Source organism: Chlorocebus sabaeus, chromosome 13, assembly GCF_047675955.1.
Source record: "Chlorocebus sabaeus isolate Y175 chromosome 13, mChlSab1.0.hap1, whole genome shotgun sequence".
NCBI lineage: Eukaryota > Metazoa > Chordata > Mammalia > Primates > Cercopithecidae > Chlorocebus > Chlorocebus sabaeus.
Window position 1 is genome coordinate 35,475,756 of NC_132916.1, and position 15,624 is coordinate 35,491,379.

The 15,624-nt window shown below is 39.5% G+C and overlaps 1 protein-coding gene across 6 annotated transcripts in view; it reads right to left on the reverse strand.

Annotated features, from left to right (window-relative positions):
- The window catches only part of REV3L (REV3 like, DNA directed polymerase zeta catalytic subunit), a 190,881-nt gene continuing 175,257 nt past the window's right edge, over window positions 1–15,624 (reverse strand). For all 6 annotated transcript variants that reach the window (XM_008007324.3, XM_008007323.3, XM_008007327.3 and 3 more), the window contains 4 exons: window positions 13,716–13,906; window positions 12,540–12,786; window positions 10,059–10,268; window positions 1–1,128 (listed from right to left, as the gene is read on the reverse strand). In XM_008007324.3, coding sequence (XP_008005515.3) covers window positions 988–1,128; window positions 10,059–10,268; window positions 12,540–12,786; window positions 13,716–13,906 — 789 coding nt within the window. In that variant the 3' untranslated portion in view covers window positions 1–987. The remainder of the gene's footprint in view (window positions 1,129–10,058; window positions 10,269–12,539; window positions 12,787–13,715; window positions 13,907–15,624) is intronic.

Genomic DNA, 15,624 nt, shown 5'->3' on the forward strand with positions numbered 1-15,624 from the left:
TATATTTTATATTTTATTCAATTTTAATAGGGTTTCCATTATTAACTTTTAAAACAAAATGATTTCCAGTTTAAAAAACAATGCACTGACCACATAATTCCTTTTTTATTTTACACAGTTATACAAATATTCTAAATACACATTTTGTGTTCAGGATGATGGCAAATAAGATTAACTGTACAGTACATAAGGAAAGAAAATATTTTAAGCATATTTAGAAGCAATAGAAATGTCTATACAAAACAAGCAAATGGAATAAAATTTTTTATTTTTGAAGTATTGCAACAGGCCCACAGGTTTGTAACAAAAATGTCTTTGCACAGTTCCTCACAATGCCCCATTAATAGCTAAAGCAAGACAGCATTTTTTTAAAAATAATGTTTCAAAATGCTACACATGGTACTACTGTTTGCACAGTTTGATCAAAATAACGATCTACTTTGAGTCAAGCAAAACCTAGAGGAAATATACCAAACAACTTGAAAATCATTTGTATAAAAGTCATTGCACATTATTTTACTCAGTTGTTTGAAAAGTAAAAAAGTGTATTTACAAAATATTTTGCAGTCAAAATTATAAAGTGAATGGATATCTCGAAGTAACACGTCTTGATACAGACAGTTCAAGGAAAACACACGAATGGTTTTTCTTTAAGAGGTTTTCAGTGCTCCTTCCACTGGGAAGTAAACATGATCTACTCAAATGGATTTACAAGGTGGTACATGTACTGGAGCAAATCCAACACCTGCATTATAAAACAATGTTTAAAAGGTGACAGAATGAGGAATTTGTACATTGTAAGAAGTGAGCTATTCAGAGATCAACAAGTACATTTTAATTCAGTTAGCATAGAAGTCTTCATAGTCTTCAGATAACAGACAGACAGTGAACATCCTTGACTCGATGAAAGTTAAAAAGCACCATGCACAACAGTTTAGTGGTAAACACTGAAAAAAATAGCACCTGTAATTCTCTGATATTGACAATTTAAAACTGGTCTAATAATTGCCGGAGATATGGTGCCTTGGACAATTCTCTGTTTACTCGGGAGACTTTGAAAAGTACTGGGCAGTTCAGAGAAACACATGGGATGTGCCGATCAAAGCAACCTGTACAGTTCTTGCATATCTGAAAGCATAAGAGAAATACAAAAAATAATAGGAAAATTTTTATGTGCACATGCAAACAACAAATTTATATAATCCCTACTTTCTAGACTACCACAGATTACTGGCAGACATACATTATAGAGACTTTCATTAAGTTTAATTGCTTAGAAGCCTAGACTACCCTATGTTGAGACATTTCTAAAGGATACTATTTTGAAAACATAAGAGTACAAATTTCCCTAAGGATTCATTTAATTCCTAAGATTAACTTTCATTTACAATGGAATCCTATTAAAATCCACGTAAACTACCCAATTATCAAAGAATGTCTCTTAAATGAACTATAAGCACAATTTTTTTCAAATTACTTAGACTATGTTATCATATGCCAATCATAAAAAAAGTTACTCTTTTTCTTATTCCAGAAGAGAAAAGCCAGTATAAAAAAAAAATCAAATGTGAATTTGAAAGTAGTGGTGCAGACCAGTGGTTCTTAACCCTGGCTAACAATGAGCTTAAAAATAAACAAATGCCCCATCCCAGACCCATAATGAGTCAGAATGTCTGGGCATGAAAGGCTAAGAATCTGTACTTCTTAAGGCTTCCCAGATGATTTGAATGTATAATAAGGTCTGATCTTAAGGAAAGTAATAAATCATAAGGCAATTTTTAAAAAGAGAACCATTATAATGTTTTACACAATGATCAGATTTTTAAAAATACTTAAAAGTCTGAAGTTGCATATACAGTTAAAAAAATATAAAACATGAAGAACATAAAAAAATTAAAAAGATTTAAGTCTCTAATCCATCTTGAATTAATTTTCGTATAAGGAGTAAGGAAAGGATCCAGTTTCAGCTTTCTACTTATGGCTAGCCAATTTTCCCAGCACCATTTATTAAATAGGGAATCCTTTCCCCATTTCTTGTTTTTGTCAGGTTTGTCAAAGATCAGATGGCTGTAGATGTGTGGTATTATTTCTGAGGACTCTGTTCTGTTCCATTGGTCTATATCTCTGTTTTGGTACCAGTACCAAGCTGTTTTGGTTACTGTAGCCTTGTAGTATAGTTTGAAGTCAGGTAGCATGATGCCTCCAGCTTTGTTCTTTTGACTTAGGATTGTCTTGGCAATGCGGGCTCTTTTTTGATTCCATATGAACTTTAAAGCAGTTTTTTCCAATTCTGTGAAGAAAGTCATTGGTAGCTTGATGGGGATGGCATTGAATCTATAAATTACCTTGGGCAGTATGACCATTTTCATGATATTGATTCTTCCTATCCATGAGCATGGTATGTTCTTCCATTTGTTTGTGTCTTCTTTTATTTCACTGAGCAGTGGTTTGTAGTTCTCTTTGAAGAGGTCCTTTACATCCCTTGTAAGTTGGATTCCTAGGTATTTTATTCTCTTTGAAGCAATTGTGAATGGAAGTTCATTCATGATTTAGCTCTCTGTTTGTTACTGGTGTGTAAGAATGCTTGTGATTTTTGCACATTAATTTTGTATCCTGAGACTTTGCTGAAGTTGCTTATCAGCTTAAGGAGATTTTGGGCTGAGATGATGGGGTTTTCTAAATAGACAATCATGTCATCTGCAAACAGGGACAATTTGACTTCCTCTTTTCCTAACTGAATCCCCTTGATTTCTTTCTCTTGCCTGATTGCCCTAGCCAGAACTTCCAACACTATGTTGAATAGGAGTGGTGAGAGAGGGCATCCCTGTCTTGTGCCAGTTTTCAAAGGGAATGCTTCCAGTTTTTGCCCATTCAGTATGATATTGGCTGTGGGTTTGTCATAAATAGCTCTTATTATTTTGAGATACATTCCATCAATACCAAATTTATTGAGAGGTTTTAGCATGAAGGGGCTATTGAATTTTGTCAAAGGCCTTTTCTGCATCTATTGAGATAATCATGTGGTTTTTGTCTATGGTTCTGTTTATATGCTGGATTACGTTTATTGATTTGCATATGTTGAGTCAGCCTTGCATCCCAGGGATGAAGCCCACTTGATCATGGTGGATAAGCTTTTTGATGTGCTGCTGGATTTGGTTTGCCAGTATTTTATTGAGGATTTTTGCATCGATGTTCATCAGGGATATTGGTCTAAAATTCTCTTTTTTTGTTGTGTCTCTGCCAGGCTTTGGTATCAGGATGATGTTGGCCTCATAAAATGAGTTAGGGAGGATTCCCTCTTTTTCTATTGATTGGAACAGTTTCAGAAGGAATGGTACCAGCTCCTCCTTGTACCTCTGGTAGAATTCAGCTGTGAATCCATCTGGGTCCTGGACTTTTCTTGGTTGGTAGGCTATTAATTATTGCCTCAATTTCAGAGCCTGCTATTGGTCTATTCAGGGATTCAACTTCTTCCTGGTTTAGTCTTGGGAGAGTGTAAGTGTCCAGGAAATTATCCATTTCTTCTAGATTTTCTAGTTTATTTGCGTAGAGGTGTTTATAGTATTCTCTGATGGTAGTTTGTATTTCTGTGGGGTCGGTAGTGATATCCCCTTTAGAGACTTAAATGTTAGACCTAATACCATAAAAACCCTAGAAGAAAACCTAGGTAATACCATCCAGGACATAGGCATGGGCAAGGACTTCATGTCTAAAACACCAAAAGCAACGGCAACAAAAGCCAAAATTGACAAATGGGATCTAATTAAACTAAAGAGCTTCTGCACAGCAAAAGAAACTACCATCAGAGTGAACAGGCAACCTACAGAATGGGAGAAAATTTTTGCAATCTACCCATCTGACAAAGGGCTACTATCCAGAACCTACAAAGAACTCAAACAAATTTACAAGAAAAAAACAAACAACCCCATCAAAAAATGGGCAAAGGATATGAACAGACATTTCTCAAAAGAAGACATGCATACAGCCAACAGACACATGAAAAAATGCTCGTCATCACTGGCCATCAGAGAAATGCAAATCAAAACCACAATGAGATACCATCTCACACCAGTTAGAATGGCAATCATTAAAAAGTCAGGAAACAACAGGTGCTGGAGAGGTTGTGGAGAAATAGGAACACTTTTACACTGTTGGTGGGACTGTAAACTAGTTCAACCATTATGGAAAACAGTATGACGATTCCTCAAGGATCTAGAACTAGAAGTACCATATGACCCAGCCATCCCATTACTGGGGATATACCCAAAGGATTATAAATCATGCTGCTATAAAGACACATGCACACGTATGTTCATTGCAGCACTATTCACAATAGCAAAGACTTGGAATCAACCCAAATGTCCATTAGTGACAGACTGGATTAAGAAAATGTGGCACATATACACCATGGAACACTACGCAGCCATAAAAAAGGATGAGTTTGTGTCCTTTGTAGGGACATAGATGCAGCTGAAACCATCATTCTCAGCAAACTATTGCAATAACAGAAAACAAAACGTTGCATGTTCTCACTCATAGGTGGGAACTGAACAATGAGATCACTTGGACTCAGGAAGGGGAACATCACACACCGGGGCCTATTATGGAGAGGGGGAAGCAGGGAGGGATTGCATTGGGAGTTATACCTGATGTAAAACACAAGTTGATGGGTGCTGACAAGTTGATGGGTGCAGCACACCAACATGGTACATGTATACATATGTAACAAACCTGCACATTATGCACCTGTACCCTAGAACTTAAAGTATAATAAAAAAAAAAAAAATTAAAAAGAATGCCAGTGAGGACTCCAAAGGTTAAGAAAACGCAGGCCAACTTTCCCCCTGAATACTGTAGACAAGTGATTTTAAAAATCAATACCAAATGGCAGCAACTACTCTGGATTGCCTTTTAAGAGAAATCAAATACGCTCTAGTGAATTCTTTGATCTATATTTATCAAAGGGTTTCAGTTTCAGGGATGGCTCACAGGCCAATGAATTTTTGTTCTTTGCCCCAGTTATCTTCCAGTCAACCGAAGGGCACATTTTTTCTAGGGAGACTGGTTACTGTATCCAATATTATGATATTGTCACAAGCAGACTGCTTAGAAACATGTGCTTCAGTATGCTCCATGAAGACTGAGTATGCTGTTCTATGATGAAGCCTTTGCTAATTAGATCTCTGCCAAGAGACTCAAATCTATTCCCAAATATAGAATTTCTGTATTACAGCTCTATGAATTGCAGTTACATTCAGGTGCCAGGACAAACTGATAAATATTTAAGCTCTTTCTGTGCTTGTCTGATAAATAAGCCAGGATGGAATTACTTGACGCACTAAATTTAACTCAGTGTTTAGTTTCAAGATCCTTTACTGGTGGTTTAAACCCTGAGCATTATAGCTTGATTCAGGCTTACATTTAAAACCTTCAATGCCCCAACCTGGACATCTACTTTGAAGATCATAGGGAGGCAGGCACTTAAAAAAATACCTGCTTTAATCTTTATTCTTTTTACTATCCTTTGGCTTTCTTATTTAAACAAAATTCAGTTAAGGCTGGGCACAGTGGCTCATGACTGTAATACTAGCACTTTGGGAGGCGGAAGCAAGTGGATCACCTGAGGTCAGGAGTTTGAGACCAGCCTGGCCAACACTGTGAAATCGTCTCCACTAAAAATACAAAAATTAGCTGGGCGTGGTGGTGCACGCCTGTAATCCCAGCTACTCAGGAGGCTGAGGCAGGAGAATCTCTTGAACTTGGGAGGCAGAGGTTGCAGTGAGCCAAGATCGCACCACTGCACTCCGGTCTGGGCAACAGAGTGAGACTTTGTCTCAAAAAATTTTTTTCAGTCAGATGCTTACTTCATTTGCTTTCATTCTTTCATGTTTATGATTGTTTAGGTGATGAATTTTTCTCTGCGATCTGCCATCTAGAATCTGATTTGCAGTGTTTTCATTTTGTTTAACAGAATGTGCAAGTGGAAGGATCACTTTGTTTTGTTAGTTTGTAATTACCATTTTTATAGCATTGTATTGTATTACATTCATTTCTAATATTTCTACTTTTTGAAGTGTATTGAGGCTTTTCTTTCCTTTTTTTTTCTTTTTTTTTTGAGATGGAGTCTCACTCTGTTGCCCAGGCTGTAGTGCAGTGGCACGATCTCAGATCACTGCAACCTCTGCTTCCCAGGTTCAAGCGATTCTCCTGCCTCAGCCTCCTAAGTAGTAGCTGGGATTGCAGGTGCCTACCACCATGCCTGGCTAATTTTTAATTTTTATTATTTTAATGTTACTATTTTTGAAATAGAGTCTCACTCTGTTGCTCAGGCTGGAGTGCAGTGGCACAATCTTGGCTCACTGTAACCTCTGCCTCCCTGGCTCAAGTGATTCTCCTACCTCAGCCTCCCAAGTAGCTGGGATTATAGGTGCCTGCCACCATGCCCTGTTAATTTTTGTATTTTTAGTAGAGATGGGGTTTTGCCATGTTGGCCACGCTGGTCTCGAACTCCTGACCTCAAGTGACCCTCCTGCCTCGGCCTCCCAAAGTGCTGGGATTATAGGCGTGAGCCACGATGCCCTGCCGAGGGTTTCTTTAGACTATGACTTTTTTTTTTTTTTTTTTTTGAGATGGAGTCTTGCTCTGTCACCCAGGCTGGAGTTCGGTGGTGTGATCTTGGCTGGCTGCAGCCTCCGCCTCCCGGGTTCAAGTGATTTTCCTGCCTCAGCCTCCTGAGTAGTTGGGAGTACAAGGCTCGTGCCACCATGCCTGGCTAATATTTGTATTTTTTAGTAGAGTTGGGGTTTCTAGGATAAATTTTGGGGTTTTAGTAGAAATTTCAATGGAGAAACCATGAAATTTCTCCATTTCAAATGCCTCGAACTCTGACCTCAGGTGATCTACCTGCCTTGGCCTCCTAAAGTGTGGGGATTACAGGCAAGAGCCACCACGCCTGGCCAGACATGGCCTTTTTTAAAACATTCTAGAAATACTTAAGAAGTATATTTTTTGGTACTGGGTTACAGAGTTTGATATATAATCACAAAGTCTGACTTACAATGTTTAGAATTTCCATAACTTCACACTTCTGACCACTTGATTGGTCTTAGATTGAGAACGATGTAAAATCTCCTGTTTGGATGTGTTTCTAATTCTCACTACATCTCTAGTAATTTCTGCATCATTAAAAATTTCTACAAATTAGTGCATGGGAGACATTCATTTGAACATTCTTGAAAAACACCTCAAATTAAAATAGCTCTTGAAAGATGACAACCATCATTATTTATAAATAGTATCGCTTTTTAAAAATTTTATTTATAGATCCTAGGGTACACATGTAGGTTTGTTACATGGGTATACTGTATGATGCTGAGGCTTGAGCTTCTAAAGATCCTGTTGCCCATGCGGTAAATGTAGTACCCGACGAGTGGTTTTTCAACTTTTCCTCTCCCCACCCCGCTTTTGGAATCCCTAGTGTTTATCGTTCCCATTTTTATGTCCATGAGTACCCAATGTTTATTATAGGTGAGAACTTATATGTGAGAACATGCGGTATTTGGTTTTCTGTTTCTGAGTTAATTTGCTTAGGATAATGGCCCCAGCTGCATCCATGTTGCTGCAAAGGACATGACTTTTTTTTTTTTTTTTTTGAGACAGAGTTTTGTTCTTGTTGCCCAGGCTGGAATGCAATGCTGCGATCTCAGCTCACTGCAACCTCTGCCTCCCGGGTTCAAGTGATTCTCCTGCCTCAGCCTCCTGAGTAGCTGGGATTACAGACATGTGCCACCATGCCTGGCTAATTTTGTCTTTAGTAGAGATGGGTTTCTCCATATTTGTCAGGCTAGTCTCGAACTCCTGACCTCAAGTGATCCGCCTGCCTTGGCCTCCCAAAGTGCTGGGATTTATAGGCATGAGCCACCACTATGCCTGGCTGATTTTGTTCTTTTTTTTTATGGCTGTGCCATCACTTTCTTTTAAACTGTATTTTTATAAGAAATAAGATGGCTGGGCATGGTGGTTCAAGCCTGTAATCCCAGCCCTTGGGCGGCTGAAGCAGGAGGACTGCTTGAGTCCAAGAGTTTGAGACCAGCCTGGGCAACATAGTGAGACCCCATGTCTAAAAAAAAAAATTAAAAAATTAGTCAAACATGGTGGGATATGCCTGTAGTCCCAGCTACTTGGGAGGCTGAGCTGGGAGGATCACGTGAGCCCAGGAGGTTGAGGTTGCAGTGAGCTGTGATCATGCCATTGCACTTCAGTCTGGGTGACAAAGTGAGACTCTGCCTCAAAAAATAAAATAAAATAAAATAAAAATAAATAAATACAAAGAAAAAAGAATGAACACCTAATGTTGAAGGAGGATGGGCTCTGGGTAAATTGATGGCACCAAGTAGTGATGTGTTTGTCACTGAGTGCAGAAACAACATAAGAAAGTCTAGGAAAGGACCATTTAACAGACTGACCTTAGCAGAAGGTCCTGCTCTCACCTAGGCCTCATACTAGGATCCAACAAGGGAATTTTCTATGAGAGTTGGCTGCTGCCATCAGGACTGAAGTCTATAAAATAAATAGAAGCTGGGAGCACCCAGTGACTTCAGTGGTTGTACTAACTAGAACCACAAAACTGGTACAAAATGGCTGAAAGTTGGTTGGTAATAACTCCAGTGATATATTCCTTCTTTAACCATGCATTAAGTAGGAACTTGTTCATTCATTCAGTAAATATTTACAGACCAGCCCCATGGACTTGGCTATATGCTAGGCATAACTGACTTGACAGTGAAAGAACAGGAAATGTGTCACTGGTTCATTTGCTATTTAGTGAGAAAGACAGACGAACCCCAAATCACAGTACAGCAGAGAAGATTATGGCAGGAGTCTGCTGCAGGGAAGGCTTCACCCAGTCTAGGGGTTTCAGCTGATTCCTCAGATGAGGAAGGGTGGGGTGGGATGGGTGAAGTGTTCCTGGCAGAAGGAGCAGGGTGTTTAAAGGCCAGGAAGAGGCAGCGAGGAGCATTCACAGACCTAAGAGAAGTTCAGTATGGTATGGGTGGAGGTAGACAGAGTGTGACACAGAGAAGAGCAAGAAATGGTGACACAGGGATAGCAGGTAGGGACAGAATGGAGATGACTTATCAACCATAATAACGAGTAATGATTTTATTGGGGGGTGTGAGGTGGTCAATTTTTCTTTAGATTTAATTCAATTTACTTCAAGATGTTTGTTTATTTCTGCTAGAATTCCCATACTTTAAAAATCATCCTTGCATTTTATGTCTATATCCCACCTCAGCCACTTATCAGCACTATAACATGCAAATCACTTAAACTCTTTGTGTCAGTTTACTCACCTGTAAGGGTGCCTAGAACAGTCTCTGGCACACAGTATGACTCAATCATGTCATTAATCATCTGTCTGGACTCTCAGAATTGTAAACCTTCCAAGTTTACTAGCAAGCAATTCTCTAAGACAACTAGGTATTTTCCTTTAAAGAATGGTAAGCACTAATAGAGCAACTGAGAGTTTTCCTTCTTTTTAATACTGTAGATGAGTATCCCTTATTTGAAATGCTTAAGACCAGAAGTGTTTCAGATTTCAAATTTTTTCAGGTTTTGGAATAAGTGCATTCATTATACTTACTGGTTGAGTATCATTAATCAGAAAATCTGAACTCTGAAATGCTCTGATGAGCATTCCCTTTGGGAGTCACGTTGGTGCTCAAAAACTTTCAGATTTTGGAGCATTCTGAATTTTGATTTTTTTCAATTAGGGATGCTCAACCTGTATTATAAAAGAAATTGGAAGGATGGCCATTCTTGTTGTAGCTATTAAGAAACACAACACACTATTCCATTGAAAAAAAAAGTTATAAAACAAATTAAACCATTATTAATAGTTTAATTACATTTTTGAGATTTTTATGAAGTTTATCATTTAGACTCTTCATTTCACTTTTCATACCAGTTTCATATCTCTACTGTAATTCAAGAGTTGACTATATCTTCCTGTAAGATCAGACTGCTTTTGATTCCAGGCCTATGGAACAAAACTGTACCTTTACAAGTTGCTCCTGTTTACGTTCCAACTCCCGGATTTCTTGGTTGAGGATGACTGCAACGTGCTGAGGTTGGCTCCGACATTTACTACAGATGCCATGCTGAGTTAGGTCATCACACACAGGACAGTGTAAGGTAGTAAAATATTGTGAAATAGTGCCTTTCCGCCCTTCAGGTTCACTTCGCAAGGAGTTGGTACCTTTATGGATCTATAAAAACATCCATTCAGAAGTGAGTCAGCTTCACAGCAGAGCTGCTATTTTCATGCTAATTACAGGTTTACTCAGGCATTATTTCATTCATTCATTCATTCACTCACTCATTCAACAAATGTTGAGTAGCTACTATGTGCCAGGCACTGTTCCAGACACTGGAGCTACAGAAATGAATGAAGTCCTTGCTTTCATGGAACTTACATCTTATCATCAGATACATTTTTTTTAAATTACTATAATTTAAGTTCTAGGGTACATGTGCATAACATGCAGGTTACATAGGTATACATGTGCCATGTTGGTTTGCTGCACCCATCAACTCATCATTTACATTAGGTATTTCTCCTAATGCTATCCCTCCCCTAGTCTCCCACCCCCCGACAGGCCCTGGTGTGTGATGTTCCCCGCCCTGTGTCCAAGTGTTCTCATTGTTCAATTCCCACCTATCAGTGAGAACAGGCAGTGTTTAGTTTTCTGTCCTTATGATAGTTTGCTGAATGATAGTTTCCAGCTTCAACCATGTCCCTGCAAAGGACATGAACTCATCCTTTTTTACGGCTGCATAGTATTCCATGGTGTATATTTGCCACATTTTCTTAATCCAGTCTATCATTGATGGACATTTGGGTTGATTCCAAGTCTTTGCCAGTGTGAATAGTGCCACAATAAATCACTTTGTAAGAAAGTTATTAGGTTAGCCTCTTACAAATGTCATTGGGTTAACATTCTTGCTGGTGATGAAATGAACATTAGTAATAAAGAATATGAATTTCCTGCATTAGAGCCAGGATGTGTGCTTAGAACACTTACAGTAACATACAGGTGGGCAAGATCATCTAACACAAAGCCTATTTTATAATAAAGTGTTGAATATCTCATGGAATTTATTGAATACTGTACTGAAAATGAAAAACAGAATGGTTGTATGGGTACTTGAACTATGGTTTCTACTGAATGCATATTATTTTTGCACCATCATAAAGTAGGAAAATCTTAAGTTGAACCATCGTAAGTTGGAGAACAACTATAATGCTATTTTACCATTGCAGTAATTCTGGTTTCTTTAGGACTGTGTCTAGATACTAAATCCTACACCTTTCTTAGACATTCATTTCGAAGGAATTTTTGCTGTCCATTTATTTTCCATTAACTCGTTTATTCTACGTTATTTTGGGGCTGTTCACCATTGAAATTGTGGGATTTATTTTAATATTTCTATAATTTGGACAACTTGACAGAAGCTAGGAATGTGTTTGTAGAATACTTAAAAGTTTCGCTTTTAGGAAACCAGAAGAGCGTGGCATCTTTGCCAGTTTAGGATAGAGGATCTGCTTTGCTCTCATAGTGAAATAGGAAAGGTTCCCTTGTTCCCCTCGCAGGGTGTGCGACAGGGGGAATGGCTTGCTGCTTCAGTGCCCTGCTGCTCACACCTCTAGGGGAGCATACAGACAGGCAGGTTGTGGGGCTCTGGCCCCACGGCAGTGTCTAGGGGTGAATGTTTACAGCTGAAGCCCCAGTGGGTGTGTGTTACAGAGTACTCTTTTAGTTTGCCGTCTATAGGTGGCTTGTGTTAACCAACTCAATTAGACCCTCTAGCTTGTCTCAAGGATGGAGGGCTTTCTGTATCCGGGTTCTTGCCTTGGTGTACCAGAAGAATCCAATCACCCGTGGGCTTGGAGACTGAGTGCAATGTTTTATTGAGTAGAAGTAGCTCTCATCTGATGGTGGAATCAGAAGGGAGATGGTTTTCCCCTGGGGTTGGGCTGCTAGGTGACTCCGTCTCTTCTCCGATTGTCCTGGCCAAACTCCACCTCGTTCTGCCAGTCAATGGCCTGCCAGCATGCCAGTGCCTCTCGCTGTGCTGTTCTGCTGGCATGCTCCTCTTGACAACCAGCCACTTGGGTCTTCCACCGAAGTGTTCCTCACGACGTCCAGCCGCTTGTGTGTCTGCCTACTAGGGTCTTGGGTTTTTACTGGCCCAGGATTGGGGCGTGGCAGGCCAAGGTGGTCTTGGAAAATGCAACATTTGGGCATGAAAGCAGGAGCACCTATCCTCACCTAGGTCCGTGGGGGTGGAGCCCTAGCCAGGGACCCACCTTTCTCTACCCAGTACTTCCCTTCTCCCTTTCCGTATCATTTAACGGGACCACACTGTTCCCTTCCCAGCACTCCCATATCAATAGCACAAAAAATCTTTAGTTCTACTGAAAATTTGGAGTGAAATCTCTCCATAGTTAGAGTACATGTACTATTTGGTAAGCTTACCCTTGGTAATTCATGATACCAGCTGAAGACATCAATACCAATAAGTGAGAAGATTCTTGCTAAGGGTGGAAGGATTTGCTTGGTAATATAGTAAGTGGCATTCAGTCTCAGAGTTGGGTCCTGCAGGACTTCCACTGGGCGCCTTACAAGCTGGATAAGTGGTACTCCGGGGGTCCCATAAATGATGACGTATGGCACTCGCTCACCAACTTGAGGCTCAGAGCGCCGGTCATAAGTCAGCATTTTCCTATTCAAATTCAAAAAAAAAAAAACACCACACCCAAATACTGTCACGGAAGCCATCTTTCTCGCAAATTAAGTCAGAGTTAAACAACAATAAAACAATGAAAAAGCTACAAAAGACACTTTCAAAACATAATTACTATTTGAGAATAATATACATTTTGCTTAGTTGACACCAAGTATAGATATGCTACAGGAGTTTAAAAATTACTCCATAAATCATTGTTACCTGGAAAATAATGAGTTGGCAGATATCAACTAGCTTAAGATGTACTTTAGGTGGGAGTGGTGGCTCGTGCCTGTAATCCTAGCATTTTGGGAGGCCAAGGATCGCCTGAGCCCAGGAGTTTGAGACCAGCTTGGGCAACACAGTGAGACCCCCATCTCCACAAAAAAATTAGCCATCATAATGGTGCACACCTGTTATCCCAGCTACTTGGGCGGCCAACGTGGAAGGATCGCTTGAGCCTGGGAGGTCAAGGCTGCAATGAGCTGTGATTGCACCACTTCTTTCCAGCCTAGGCGACGGAGTGAGACCCTGCCTCCCGGGGCGGGAAAAAGATGTATTTTATCCCCTAAGAATGAGAACTACCTATCATAAATCTACCATGAAAGATAAGAGAAAATTTATCCAGTTAAACAATCTGATTCCAATATGATACCATCTAAATGCTTCAGTAGAACAATATTAAGGACTACCTAATCATTTTGAAGTGGGAAAAACAAATGAATCAAGCACTGTGTCACAATTTCTTTGCATAAGTTTCTGAAGGAAAGCCCAAAAGAGGATTTCCTCTTCACACCTTACAAAGTATGAGGGAGTATTCACTAACCTTCAGTGAGGCTTCATGTGCGCAGGTAAAGAAACAATTGTACTCTAGACCTGTGCAGAATCCCAGGACTATCCTGGCAAGGTACTGAGGGTATCATTACCTTGTAAGTTCAAGGGCTGGCACACAAGCTCCTGGTTTATAAGAAAAACTTCCTCTGTATTCCTTGGCAAAGATAAAGTCTTGTATGCTGGCCTTTCCTTCCAGAAGCTTCATACATTGTCGCTGAACATACTGTTTAATTAGACTTATATCTCTTGTTTCAAATAGCAGCTTTAGAGAACGCTCAAGTATCTTAAAACAAAACAGATACGCAAGTAAAGATAAAATATCTCCTAGTATGTTTCACCATTGTTATTATACTTTCAATTATGTAACTACTGGGTAACTTGCTAACCTACCTAAATAATCTGTTACTTACAATGATGGGATAATAAAAATTATTAAAAATTGAAAGTTATTTGAGACTTTATAGAGCTTGCTATTTCTAAAAATAGAGTATCATGTAGTTTGAGGAAAATCATGTAGAATGACATGCAAATTAACATTTGCTATGTGATAAGCAACATAAAACATGCAATTTTTTTTTAAATAGTCAAAGCACTCCAGATACAAGAAACCAGACACGAGCTCACGTATTGTTTTTTTATTTACCAGTATAGAAAGGGTCCTGATTCAGTTACAGGCAGCACAGAGAAGTTTAAAGATTACCAGGCAGTCAAATCCAAATCAGCCTTTTTGACTTTTTATGGTGTTGATAAATAACTGTGACAGAACTTTTTTGTGTTGGAAATTTCTACTAGGAAATAACCAACATGCAGTGGATTTATGTAAGTAGATTAATTTTTTTTTTTTCCCGAGATGGAGTCTTGCTTTGTCGCTCAGGCTGAAGTGCAATGGCATGATCTTGGCTCACTGCAACCTCTGCCTCTCGGGTTCAAGCAATTCTCCTGCCTCAGTCTCCCGAGTAGCTGGAACTACAGGTGCATGCCACCATGCCCGGCTACTTTTTTGTTTTAGTAGAGACGGGGTTTCACCGTGTTAGCCAGGATGGTCTCGATCTCCTGACCTCGTGATCCGCCCGCCTCGGCCTCCCAAAGTGCTGGGATTATAGGCGTGAGCCACCGTGCCCGGCCAAGTAGATTAAATTTAAGTTAGTTCTAGGTGAAAGCTCTGTGTCTTATTCTGAATACTAGAACCAATGGATATTTATACAATAATCTTGTTAATTTAGCTTGGGTACAAGTCTGCCTACAGAGAAAGAAGGTACTGGATTATATCCCTTCCAGAAATAGTGCTGAAAAAAATCCCAAATTCACATATTATATATATGACATAATACATTGATAATATTCAATCCATTATGCTTTTAATGCTCTCACAAAACAGTATATAGAGTGCTATTCCCATTTATACCATTTATTTTTGTTTTGCTATAGAAGGAGTTTAGGCCCAAGTAAAGAAAAAGCCAAAAACCATGGTTATTATGGTTGAGAAATTTGAGTAATTTATAGCTAATTGTTTGGAAATCTTCCTAATTTGCATTTGATAATCCAAATAAGTGAAAGTTCAGTTAATCTGGAATGGATTATATTACTTATGCAATCTCTGTTTCTCTTTTTTTTTTATTTTGACGGAGTCTCACTCTGTTGCCCAGGCTGGAGTGCAGTGTTGTGATCTTGGCTCTCTGCAGCCTCTGCCTCCCAAGTTCAAGTACTCACGCCTCGGCCTCCCGAGTAGCTGGGATTACAGGCATGCGCCACCACACCTGGGTAATTTTTGTATTTTTAGTACGGATGGGGTTTCACTGTTTGCCAGGCTGGTCTCGAACTCCTGACCTCAAGTGATCTGCCTGCCTTGGCCTCCCAAAGTGCTGGGATTACAGGTGTGGGCCACCACACGGGGTCTGTTTCTCTTGTTTATCCTGCTCTGCTTTTGGGAGTTGTTACAATATGACATATATGATCTCCAGGCAATAGGCAGGAAACTCTCATGTATTGCTTTTTAGTAAT